The sequence below is a fragment of the Sinocyclocheilus grahami genome, unplaced genomic scaffold, assembly GCF_001515645.1.
Source record: "Sinocyclocheilus grahami isolate Dianchi unplaced genomic scaffold, SAMN03320097.WGS_v1.1 scaffold620.1, whole genome shotgun sequence".
Taxonomy (NCBI): Eukaryota; Metazoa; Chordata; class Actinopteri; order Cypriniformes; family Cyprinidae; genus Sinocyclocheilus; species Sinocyclocheilus grahami.
In genome coordinates, this window is record NW_015505799.1 from 604,514 (window position 1) to 618,265 (window position 13,752).

At 34.8% G+C, this 13,752-nt stretch overlaps 1 protein-coding gene across 3 annotated transcripts in view; it reads left to right on the top strand.

Annotated features, from left to right (window-relative positions):
* The window catches only part of LOC107557810 (adenylate cyclase type 8-like), a 52,790-nt gene extending 39,913 nt beyond the window's left edge, over positions 1 to 12,877 (top strand). For all 3 annotated transcript variants that reach the window (XM_016241358.1, XM_016241361.1, XM_016241360.1), the window contains 5 exons: positions 5,197 to 5,355; positions 9,978 to 10,124; positions 10,452 to 10,544; positions 10,673 to 10,787; positions 12,268 to 12,877. In XM_016241358.1, coding sequence (XP_016096844.1) covers positions 5,197 to 5,355; positions 9,978 to 10,124; positions 10,452 to 10,544; positions 10,673 to 10,787; positions 12,268 to 12,752 — 999 coding nt within the window. In that variant the 3' untranslated portion in view covers positions 12,753 to 12,877. The remainder of the gene's footprint in view (positions 1 to 5,196; positions 5,356 to 9,977; positions 10,125 to 10,451; positions 10,545 to 10,672; positions 10,788 to 12,267) is intronic.
* Positions 12,878 to 13,752: the final 875 nt, after the last annotated feature.

A 13,752-nucleotide genomic window follows, 5' to 3' on the forward strand; every position in this document is an offset into this window, starting at 1 on the left:
TGCATAGAATAATTAGATAATAGATAATTACTTGATTCAACACTGCAAAAGACATTAATGCTTGTTATCCTGTATTTTATCGTGAATTTAAGTGCCTTTCTTCATTTGTTGTTTATTCACCTTTTCTCAATTATTTATACTTAAAATAAGCAAGAAAATAAATAAATGGAGCCCCTAATGGGACATGGTAATGGAGAAAAACATTGAGATGATAGGAAAATTATATTTCAGTGGTTTTTTGGTGCTCACATAACTTTTGTGATGGAAATAATATGAGGGAAATTTACATTTTAATTTTGTAATTTTGATTTTGTGATTAAATAAAGTTTGGGGCAACGCAATACTTTTGCCAGAGAATTCAAATGTTTTGAGAGCCAATGCGAAAGCATTGAAATATAATTTTACCTCCCATTTCATATTTTTGTCCACTTAGGGGCTCCTTTAAAAAAACATCAGTGGAGTAAGATAAAATACACTTATATTAAATATACATTCTCTGAAAGCAAGTCTTCATATATTATGCGTTGTGGCTTCTCAAGAAAATGTGTCTTGTTTTAAGGATTTAAAGATATTTTAACAAAACTGAATAATTAAAAACATACAAAGAATTTATTTTTGCAGTGTAGACCGAACTGAGATTAAAAAGAGAGCCAGTGGCTTTAGATTTTTGCTTAAGTGTGTCTGCTTAGTGTTTCTAAAGAAGTTTTGGAGAAAAGTCTAGGACAAAGTAGATACTTTGTATAAAGGGAGAACTCCAATGAGTCTACTGAGCTCTGAAAGGCACTAAAATGGGCTAAATTCAGCACATGTTCCCCTTGATTAAACTGTAAGTGCAGGTACATGCCTCACTCAATGGAATAAAGCATGAGGGAACATAATTTTTGTATTATCTGCTGAGTGAGATCCTTGAGAACCAGTATGTCACCACCAAAGAGCTTAGCACATCATTTTATCGTGGATAAAACAATGCATTCATTTTAGCCACTATTGAAACAGCTGCTCTTCCACCAGCCAGACTTCAACCATTTAAATTAGTTTTCTGATAGCGATAAAGTCACAAACCACTCCAGACAGTGGTGAGATTCAAAACCGGGCCTCCCAAGACACCTAAAACTTATAAAACTCATTTATGTTAAACTGTTCTCATACAGTTTGTTTGGTTACACTTTACTTGAAGGGGTGTGCATAAGACTGACATAACACCTTCATAATCATGACATGACACCTACATAATCATGACATGATACAGGTCATGAATGTGAAGGTTTTTTATGCATATTTATGACAACTGTCATTAAGTGTCATTCGCTCAGTTATGTCATTTTTAATGCAAAGATGACATTGTTTGAGATGTCTTTGTTATGGGCTATGGTTAGGGGTAAGGGTAGGGGTAGGGTTAGGGTAGGGTAGGGTTAGGCCAAATAATGTCATATTTGCATTAAAAATGACATAACTGAGCAAATGACACTTAATGACAGTTGTCATAAACATGCATAAAACCTCCTTCATATTCATGACATGTGTCATGTCATGATTATGAAGGTGTCATGTCAGTCTTATGCACACCCCTTCAAGTAAAGTGTTACCGTTTGTTTTTGTCAAAAGTAATTTGGTTGATATGCACTGCTTTAATTGTCTACTGTCTGAGTGTGTGTGTCCGTCTCTGTGTGTGTGTGTGTGTGTGTGTGTGTGTGTGTGTGTGTGTGCATGTGTTTTAGAGGTTAATAGAGGTTAGTCTTATTGATGTGTTTTTAATAATCAGTCGGACAGTCTTACACCCCTGTCTGCCCCACTTGCATAATTACTCCTCATAAAATCATCTTTCACTTCATATTCAATTTGAGAGCATACGCAAATGAATACACGCACTCATACACATGCATAAACACTTACATCACACCCTGACTGTTAGTAAATTAATTTTTCAATCTGGACGCCTTTGTGAAACCGTTTCAATTAAAGCTGGATATTAATGTATGCAGATGAGCGTGTGTTACTGCTTAATTAGAGGGGACCTTGTTGGAGCTCTTTATTTGGAAGAGAGCTGATGGAAGCCGGGCCGAGCAGAGATAGCAGAAACGCAGTACGGCTCACTTCCTGTTAAGAGTCGAGATATACCGCAAAGGGTCATGACACTGCCAATGCATTTAAGGGTACTTACGTAGTACAGTGTGTGAAAGAAATAAAATTAAAAGTGATGTCATCATCTACTCATGTTGCATGAGGACCAAACGCTAATCTGTCCTGATGCCTCATAGACAGTGTTTTTTGCGCTTTGTCAACATGCAATAACACTCACAACAACATTGTGAGTGATGTCTGTATTCATGAAATCAGAGACCATCCCACTGAAACTGAACACCAGTTGTCACAGGAGACACATTTGAGACGCTTGTCCAGATATAAACAGCACAATAATAATTATTTGTGATCCGATCACCTGAGATGGATCTTTATGCAAGGTGTAAATAGAGCCAACGGCGAGACACTGCAGGTGAATAGGGTAAAAAAATTAACTACTAATTATCACCTTACTTACCCAGTTGATTGAGTACATTGATAATTGCAAAAACAAAATTGTATTACAAGTTTTCTCAAATGTTATGTTTAAATGTGCAAATGAAGCATTACTTAATTAAATATGCACTAGTTTGCATACATTTCTAGTACAAAAATCTGAACACTGGATGAAGTCAGTTTCAAAATTCTTGTGTTTTTTTTGTTTGTTTTTTTTGACATATTAGAGGCAAATGTTTTTACGGAGGGAATTTTGGGTATCTCTTTTTGTCACTCCATAATTCAGAAAATACTTTGAACAGCAAGAAAACAATATATTTTCACAATTTTTGGGGAAATAAAATATAATCAAGCAAATTATATATGAACAAATCCCCCTGGTTAAACCTTCAGAATATAGACAGGAATAAAAATTTAAAGTTTGGTGTGTGTAAGTGCGACTGAAGTGGAGATTTATGGCTCGGTGTAGGAGAAAAAACTCATTTTGAGAAAATGGCCTTTAAAAATATGTATTGTAATTGAAATCTATTGACACAAATAGATAAAGTGCTATAAAAGAAACACTTAACAGTGTCTTTTGGTTGTTTTCTTTTCACTAGTCTGAAAAAACAAAAAACCCAAAAACGAAAAATTGCCAGGTGCATGAAAAAACAGTGCTTTTGCCTGCAGTGTCTCCCCTTAACCAGCCAAAATTCAATTTAAATGTGCTGTCCAAACGTAAAACAAGTTATACATACAGTGTAATTTGGTAGTGAGGTTGTGGCATCTTGCTCAAGGGCTCGGCATCAGCTTAAAACAGTGGGAGGAATGGATGAGAACTCTGCCAAAAACCTGATGCTTTTAGCAGAACGATGATCCCAAAGCCACATTACATTTTTAATTAACTTACTGGAGTGGCTCAAAAACAAAAATGTGAAGAACCTACAGTGGCCTTGTTAAAGACTAGTATAATTCAAATGAGAATATTGCACTGTTTAAAAATGATGGTGCACAAATCTGATTAACCTAAACAAACCAGAGCAAAAATGCACGGAGCAATGGGCCAAAATCACACCTATAAAAATGTTGTCATTGCTGCAAATGGATGGCATTATAAATAGTAAGATGTGGGGATTTAATACTTGTGCAAATATCATACTATAGTCTTTTACATTAAATTATTTTTAATGATAAACTTATATAATGACATTTTAAATAAATGTTGTAAAGTATTTGTACTTTTTTTCTGATTATGAGTTATTTTCCACATTTAAGAAGAAAGTGCACCTCTCTGCATCTTTCCTGTCATTGATTACCTACAGATGCATTCCTCTTCTGGTTGCTAGGATTTTTGTGTGCCTTTTTTTTCCAGTGACTGGATTGTGTTTGCTGAGTGTGTATTTGCGATTTATCTGCCTAGTATTGCTGACAGTTATTAGATATACCTATTTTTTCTGTCTCTCTCTTCTTTGAAACTTAAAGCCTTTTTTATTTTCTTTAGTCTTTGTTTTATAATTGGTTAATGCTGCAAAAGTTAAATGTTTTCACCAGATGAATTTGGAAATTGCAACTAAATATTTTCAAATATTTAAGTTTCTTAAGCACCAAATCAGCATATTAGAATGATTTCTGAAGCATTATGTGACACTAAAAACTGGAGTAATAATGCTGCAAATTCAGCTTTACCACATAAATAAATTACATTTTAAAATCTATTCAAATAAAAACAGTTATTTAACATTTTAATAATATTTAAAAGTATTACTGTTTTTAGTGTATTTTGATCAAATTAATGAATATGGGCCATTCTACAGAATTGGTCCAAAATCAGAGTTGGAAATGTCTTGGGGAAAACAAAAGTCTTTTTCCAAAACAAAATTGTATGTATGCAAATTGTATAATATCCAAGGTACACATTTCTAGTAATTGCACAGGTAATTCTCATATTGTATTTTCAGAAAGTTTTGGAATATTTGTCCTCTCCCCAGATTTGTCACTACCGAAACATAGTAATAATAATTTATTAACGGTTATATTGACCTATTAAGATTTTGCTTACATCTACATTTTAAATATATATTTTTGCGATAAAAAAAATTTTCAGAGGTAAATCAATGACAATTACATTTTTAACAATATTTCAAGTGTAATTTATGAGATTTGTTGTATTTTGAATCCAATTTTTCTTTGTAAAAGGCAAAAAGTTGATCATACTGATTTAAAAGTTAAGGAATCATTAGTTTGAATATACATTGAACCAAAAACTATTATAACATCTTTTTATTTTTGACAAAACATCCCATGTTTCGGTAGTGACTGCACATTTTCGGTAGTGACAGTAATGCTTTGGTAGCAACCACATCACATTACAGAATTTTAACTTCTGAGTCTGTTCTGAGTTTAGTAGCAGGGGCAAACTCATTGTGTTCTTTGCATTTGTGGTGACAAACATTCAGTCTTGAAGTGCGATCAGATGATATGAGTGCATCTGGGCAGATATTGAGCCTCTCTCTGTACAGCCGTAGAATATGGCGATCGTCTCTGCCAAGGAATGTGTGAGCCTGATGAATGCTTTGTAAAAAATACTGTATAGGGCTGTAACATTGATTGGTTGTTCTGAGTTTATGCTTGTTTGCGTTGATTTAAGGTATCTTGTGAGACTTTTTAGTTCTCACTAGCTTTATTCTCTCTGTCTCTCAGCTGGAGTATACCGCTCGTCTGGACTTCCTATGGCGTGTACAGGCGAAGGAAGAGATAAATGAGATGCGAGAGCTGCGTGAACACAATGAGAACATGCTCCGGAACATTCTCCCCAGCCATGTCGCACGCCACTTTCTGGAGAAAGACAGAGACAATGAGGTAGAGAGACAGAATGGATCTGGGTGTCACACGCCTTTAGTCTGACAGGAAAAGCATGGCAGCACTTAGACAGCGAGAACACGTGAGGAGAGGATGAATCACTGCCACTTTCACTCTCTCTGCTCTTTGTGCTTTTTTGGCATGACAGGCGACATTTTGTAAGCGCTTTGCAGCTGCAGAAGTTAAACAAATCAATAATTAATATACATGATAAATCAAGAACAAAAGTAAAAATAAAATATGGGGGGTTAAACACTACCAACACTGAAAATAATTGTTGTTGTTTTTACAGTAAATCACTGTATTCTCAACAGTTCCCTTCTGTGCAATTTGCATACAGTGTTACTGTGAATTTTGTTGTTTTCACAATATTATTACTGTATTCTCAGCAGTTTGCTACTGTATACGCTGTATTACATAGATTTTCAATGCATTCTGAAAACAAATTCCTACTGTAAATTTAAATACAGTAGTACCAAATGACCGTGAAAACAACCACACACCTCCTCCTGCAGCGGCTCTGTGACAGACTTATTGTGAAGATGAAAGCCCACAGGAGAGTAAGCTATGGTAGGTTAATTTTAATTTTCGACTTTTTAATCACTTTTTGTACGTTTTATTCTGATGTTATTTGCAAGATAAAGAGTATCTGAGCGAACGCTCAGTTTCCAAGTCAAACTGCGTTAACTGGGCTTTTCCTTCCGCAGTGGCTCTGGCTGACCACTGGGGAGACTCGTCGTGAAGACGAACGTGCTAAGAGTACTTTTTTATACTAAAAGTATACACGTTTTCATCATCTTGTACATATTATTTTAATGTAACTTGTTCACTTTTCCAGTAAAACTGTGCTAACTAGTATTTTCCTCCCGCAGCGGCACTAGCAGACCGGTGGGGAGACTCGTGAAGATGAAAAGCCATACGAGTATGTTAATTTGGAAAGTCATTTAAAACACATGCATTTACCTTATTTGTTTTATACCAATGCAAGGTATAAATACGTTTGAGTTAATAAATGTCTGTAAGAGCATTGGAGCGGGTGCTAATTTCCCAGTTAAGCCGTGCTAACTAGCTTTTCCCTCCCGCAGCGGCGCAAGCAGTGCGGCTGGACCATCGGAGACAGCCGGGAAGAGTCGTCACCATAAAGAACGTTTTAAAAGAAGAACGTTTGAGACGATATTAATTCTCTGATTATTGTTGTATAATGTCACAAATTAAGTACTTTTACACTTAAAACTTTAATTTTTATATTTCCACCATTTATTTTTCACTTGCACAGTATGTTACTGTGATTTTAGGTTATAATTGTATTTTGTTCATTGATGAAATATGGTTAATATGCTGTTAATTCTGCATATTTTATTGACGTTCAGCTCTGAAATGTAAAAGATGAAGCCTGAATAAATCTGTTGGTGTGAAGCAATAACTTGTGTTATTGAATATATAAAAAATAAAAATAACATTATAATGCTGTACTTTGTTTTTACAGTACTGTTCAATCTACTGTACTTAGTTTTACTGTTGTACAAAATACAGCAACTACTGGATAATTGTTGCCAGTAAGTTACTGTTAATTTGACAATAAACTTTTTACAATGAAACGTTCAGGTAAAGTCTGTAACTCTGTTCCAAAATCTAGTGAGCTCCCTAAATAGACAGCATCCTTACCATCACAAAACCTCATTAGTGACAAGTGATCTGGAATGTTCTGCATAGGTAACAACTCCGTATACTACACCAATAGACTCCCTTCTGATTTCAGTTTTAGCATGATGGTTGGCTAATGCCACATTATTTTAAAATTCATAAAAACACAGAGAGCACACATAGATACATTTGAATACTTTTATTCAACAAGGATGTATTAAATTGATCAAAAGTGACAGTAAAATCGTATAATCTTGCAAGATTTCTATTTCAATGAAATGCTGTTACTTTCATCAAAATCTAATCTAATATTAAGATATTAAGCAGCACAACTGTTTTAACATTGATAATGTCACTTGAGCCCCAAATCAGCATGTTAGAATGATTTCTGAAGGATGTGACACTGAAAACAGGAGTAATGATGCTGAAAATTCAGTTTTGCCATAAAACATTAAAATTATAATAATATTTCACAATATTACTGTTTATTTTGTATGTTTATTAAATCATATTTTAGAAAATCTACCTTTATATTCCCTGATTGAACATAACAAATACAATTCCATCTTGTTGTTGCACAATGCAATTTTGAAATACAATTCTATATATATATATATATATATATATATATATATATACATATATATATTAAAAATAATTTCTAATTATTTCTGCCAAATGCCAGTTTAACTTGATTAACTAAAATAACTAAAACTAAACTTGAAATAAAAATGAAAAACTATAGATCACACAACCAAATTACTAAAATTTTAACTTAAACTTTAATTAAAAATCAAATGGATAATATAAAAACTAATTAAAAATATTAAAAACCGTAATAGTTTCTCAGTGATACTAAAATAACACTGCTGACAAAGTTGATATTTGATATATAATGGCAATAAAACATACAAAATACAACAACAACAAAAAATTTCACAATGCAATTTTGTTCTTGCAACATAGTTTGTTTATCTTCTGGTAGCCATGTTTTTCTTTAACTAGTTTTTCTTTCTTTCTCTCTCTCTCTCTCTCTCTCTCTTTCTTTCTTTCCCTCCTTCCTTCATTTCTTTCTGTCTTTCTTTCTTTCTTCCATCCATCCTTCCTTTCTTAATTTTGTAAAGCCAGCCTGTGTGTGTTTGTGCTCTCTTGTCCTGACATGACTCCTGTTTATTTTTGGAATGTTCTGCTGTCAGTCAATCAGACAATAGGGAGGCTAAATAATGGAGCTGTATAACTCACAGATTTAAAAAATGCATCCATTAAGCCTATGTGTGTGTGTGTGTGAGAGAGAGAGAGAGAGAGAGAGAGTGTATTGAGTTACTTTAATTATCCCATTCATTTATAATCAGATGGAGTATTGAGGCATGATTTAACTGTTGACGCTAAATGTGTGTGTGTGTCTGCACTTGAGTGTGTGAACTATAATTTACGTCACTCTCTGCTATTATTAAGATGAGAAAATGATCCCTCTCCCTCATACACACACACATACACTGTCTTGCTAGCAAAACCTGCCACTCTTAAAGGGCACTGCAGTAATTTAGTTCAGTGACTAACACTTATTAAGTGTATAATTACCTGGTTTTATACACTTGTCTTTAGCAGTCACTGACTTTTTATACGTATGATCGCTCAGCAGTACTTGCGTGCAGTGATGACATCAAGCGTCAGTGGGGCGTATCAGTGCAGTGCTGAATGTTTCAGGATGTATTGAGAGAGTTTAACCTCCTCTAATATCGGCCATGCTGTTGACCAGAGCTCCCTCTCTAAACGGCAAAGTAGTTAGAGCAGTGGCCTTGTGGTTTGCACACATTACATCTCAAATATTGCACATAATTAGTCACACACTCAAGCTGAATTGCACACTTAATTTGAAAGGTGTGGTAGATGTGTATGTTGTGGTATGTTATGTAGCGCTTGTGAGGTCTGTGCATAACCATGTGTATATGGGAAGTGTCTATAAGCTATGCCTTTTTTTTTTGCCACTGCCACACTTATTTGCTGCATTAATTCTATATAAAAGTATTATTATATTATATTATATTATTAGAATCGTATTAATAAAATATGACATGTTAATATATAATCATTTATTAACATCTGTTGCATAATATAATTCATAGCATTTTATAATATATATGAACCATTTTTTAAAATTGTTTTATTGGCATTATATATCAAATATCAACTTTGTCAGAGGTGTTATTTTAGTATCACTGAGAAACTATTACAGTTTTTAATATTTTTTATACATTTTTATATTATCCATTTGATTTTTAATTAAAGTTTTCGTTAAAATGTTAGTAATTTGGTTGTGTGTTTTGTCATTTTTATTAGTTTTTGTAAATATATCTATAGTTTTTCATTTTTATTTCAAGTTTAGTTTTAGTTATTTTAATTAATCAAGTTAAACTAAATGAAAATGAGAAATATTGCCTTGGCAACATTAATTCATTTGCAATGAAATGGAAATATATATATATATATTTCCATTTAATTGCAGGTAGCAAAAACCTGCAGGTAGCCTTTTTATTATATATTATATTATACATATACATTAATATGCAATAAATTATATATATATATATATATATATATATATATATATACACATATATATATAAACCATACTGTATTGCACGCTATAATTAATAACATAAAATATATATAAACCATGTTTTTTGTATGGTGTATGTGTTTTATTGGCATTATATATCAGATATCAGCCTTATCATATGCATCTGTTCTGCCCTCTGTTCTTATGAGTCGAGCAAGTGTGTTAGTTATAAAGCAACACTGCCCTCTAGTGGAGAGTTTTAAAAAGTCAACCCATGCTGCATATACCACATGCACTGTATTAATGTTCTGAAGTTCATTGGACCCACGTTTCTGTATGGTTTCACATGTGTTGTTTTAAAGCTCATTTGTATCTCAATCCAGTGAGGAGGTTTCTAATGTGTCATCTCCATCCGTAGGAGCTCTACTCGCAGTCCTATGATGCGGTGGGAGTGATGTTTGCCTCCATTCCAGGCTTTGCTGATTTTTACTCGCAGACTGAGATGAATAATCAGGGTGTGGAGTGTTTGCGGCTGCTCAACGAGATCATCGCTGATTTTGATGAGGTCAGAATTCTACCAGCATAAACATACACGTATTTAAAGTCATAGTTCATAAATAAATGACAATTCTGTCAATATTTACTCACCCCATGTTGATCCAAACCCATTCAATAACAGCTAATCATGACAAAAATGACAGCGTGTACAGGTTTGTCATGAAATGAGGGTAAGTAAATAAGGGCGGAATTGTCATTTTGGGCTGAACTATCCCTTTAATATTAATGATTCTCTCTAAGACACACGGATCCATCACACCTGCTCAGAAGCTGCTGATGAATGTTTAATGCTACATTTGTAGGCTGTCATATCTGAAAGATTGTCTCTGTACAGCTGCTGGGGGAGGAACGCTTTCAGGACATCGAGAAGATAAAGACCATCGGCAGCACGTACATGGCCGTGTCAGGACTGTCTCCTGAGAAACAAGTATGAAAACACACACACATACACCTACAGAAACCTACACACTCACTCATATTAAAGCAGATATTATCTGATGTCTTATAAGCTTGTAGTTTGTGCACTAATCATTCTATATGTCTGTGTTACCATAGCAATGTGAAGATAAATGGGGGCATCTGTGCGCGCTGGCTGATTTCGCCATTGCTCTGAATGAAAGCATTCAGGAGATCAACAAACATTCATTTAACAACTTCCAGCTCAGAATCGGTAAGAATCAAATGATTCAAACAAATACTTTCGAAAAACCTTTGAAAGTGAGAATTGAGGGCAACAGTGACTGCCCACTTTTTGATTCCGGGAGTATTTTTCCAGTTTGTTTTCTCCATAGACATTTTTAATAAAGTTTCAAAGCCAGGAATCCAAACCAACTCTAAGATGATTCACAACATTACGACATTTGAAAAAAACAACAGAAAAAAATTAATATTTTTGGTGGAATGTTTATTACAAAATATTATTACAAAAGATATTTGAGGTTGTAAGGAGACTCGATTATGTAATTTGCAATGCTTTGTGGGAGTGGGCAGTCACTATTCCTGTTTCCATGGTTACTTCTCTAACTTGTCAGTGTGCTTTCAGGATCATGGGTAATGGAGTTCTTCACCATCTGATTTATTTTAAAATCATGCTGAAAACATTTTTATATTATTAGTAGTATTAGTGTTAGTATCATTTTTTATCTCAGGTGCACCTAAAAATGTAAATTATAAGTTTTATCTTTATGTAGACTGCCATTCAAAAGTGCAAATGGTCAGTAAGATTTTATTTGTAAGAAATTAATGCTTTTATTGGTCAAAAGTGACAGTAAAAACATTTATAATGTTACAAAAGATTTCTATTTCAAGCAAATGCTGTTCTTTTGAACTCTCTGTTCATCACAAAATTTAATAAGCAGCACAACTATTTTCAACCAATAATGATAAGATGCGATGTTTGCCGAGAACCAGCATACACTCTTAAAAATAAAGGTGCTTCAAAAGGTTCTTCAAGCGATGCCATAGAAGAACCATTTTTGGTTCCACAAAGAACCATTCAGTCAAAGGTTCTTTAAAGAACCATCTCTTTCTTACCTTTTTGTAATCTGAAGAACCTTCTTTCGCCACAAAGAACCTTTTGTGAAACAGAAAGGTTCTTCAGATGTTAAAGGTTCTTTATGGAACCATTTAGACAAAAAAGTTCTTCTATGGCATCGTGAAGCACCTTTATTTTTAAGAGGGTATTAGGATGATTTCTGAAGGATCATGTGACACTGAAGACTGGACTAATGGCTGCTGAAAATTCAGCTTTGCATCACAGAAATAAATTTCATTTTAAAATATATTAAAATAGAAAACAGTCATTTTAAATTCTGATAAGTTATTTATCCTGTTTGTCTACTCTTTATCGCTTTCTAAATAGGTTTAATAGTTTATTTGCCTATTGTTTTTTAGCTGATTCTACTCTGTCCTTACCCCCAAAAATTGGCATAAAAGAGTCTAATAAATAAATAAATTATAATTCTAAAGAGGCCCCACACTCAGGTCTGTCTTAAAAGATTTATTTATTATCACCAAAAATCAGTGTTTTTCTGATGAAAATTACTTTCTTCATAGCCCTCTATTAGAAGGCTTAAATGTAGGTTGGAGCATTTAGCCTTTTTAACAGTGAGATGTGCTGATGCTGGCGTTGTGCTCTCCTCTCTCCTCAGGTATGGCGCATGGCTCTGTGGTGGCTGGAGTGATTGGCGCTAAAAAGCCGCAGTATGATATTTGGGGGAAGACAGTCAATCTGGCAAGTCGCATGGACAGCACAGGTATCAGCGGAAAGATCCAGCTCCCAGAGGAGACCTACGGCATCCTGAACGAGCGCGGCTTTGCCTTCGAGTACCGAGGCGAGATCTACGTGAAGGGAATCAGCGAACAGGAAGGCAAGATCCGCACGCACTTCCTGCTGGGCCGCGTGCAGCCCAACCCGCTCATCCTGCAGCCGAGGAAGCTCACGGGCCAGTACTCGCTCGCTGCCGTGGTGCTCGGCCTGGTCCAGTCCCTCAACCGGCAGAAACAGAAGCAAATCCTCAATGAAAACAACAACTCAGGCATCATGAAGGGCCACTACAACCGCAGAACTCTGCTGGCGCCGGGCGGCTCGGACACCAGCCACGCCGAGGTCACGGACAAGAGCGAGCTGGCCTAGAGGACGGGGAAAACAAACTGCGTACTTAACCAAAAGACTGAGCTGTACTTCAGACTGCTGCCACTGACTGTCTCTCTTGCTGTCTGTGTTTCTTTTTGTATTTCTTTTGTATTTGAGAAACAATAAAGGGGTTTAATTTTTTTATAAAGTAATGGGCCTTCCTTTAAATAAAGGTCTGTATGTTTGATCGTTTACATTCATGCCGATGCCTTCACGTTATGTCGGAATTATTGTAACTCTGAGAAATTGTTAAGGTCCCTAAACCCATATTTTATTCAACACTTATAACCATAATGGTCCCATTTGCAGCTTTTTTTGTTGTTGTTGACAGCTAAATATTTATTCATATACATTATTTATCAGTTTATGTTTAAGAACAAAGAAATCACATTAGGAGGCCAAGACATTCAAAAAAAAAAAATCTAACTGGTTGCTAGGGCTTGGTAGGGTGTTCCAAAAGGTTGCTAGGCTGTTAGCTGATTGCTTGGCATTTCTAGGGTGTTCTACCTGGTTGCCAAGATGTTCTGACTGGTTTCTAGGGTGATCTAGAAGCTGCAAAAAATAGCTTATCAAGCACAGTAATTATAGAGGTATCTAAATAACTTCAAATGTTTAGGCTGCTGACATTTTGGTTATTTTTTGACATGACAGTCAAGTCACGGTTTTTGTTTTTTCCTTTTTTTTATTTTTGTCATCAACTGCTAATTTCGAAAAACCCGACATAACGTGAATAGCCTACTTTATAAAACTATTCCAGAATGCACTATTATTGTTTTGTCTATATTAGGAAAGTTGCAATTTTGCACGAAGCAACTGATGCCGAGTTAAGGTATGTTATAACAGATTCCTTTCTCAGTCTACACTTTTGCAAATGTTTTTGCCTTTTGTTTAGCTACATATGTTTATATGTCTAGATACACTAAAACAAGCATAAACACCTGGATTATATACCTTATTACAGATGCAGAGTGCTTTTACAGATAAAGAATGAACTGAGGGT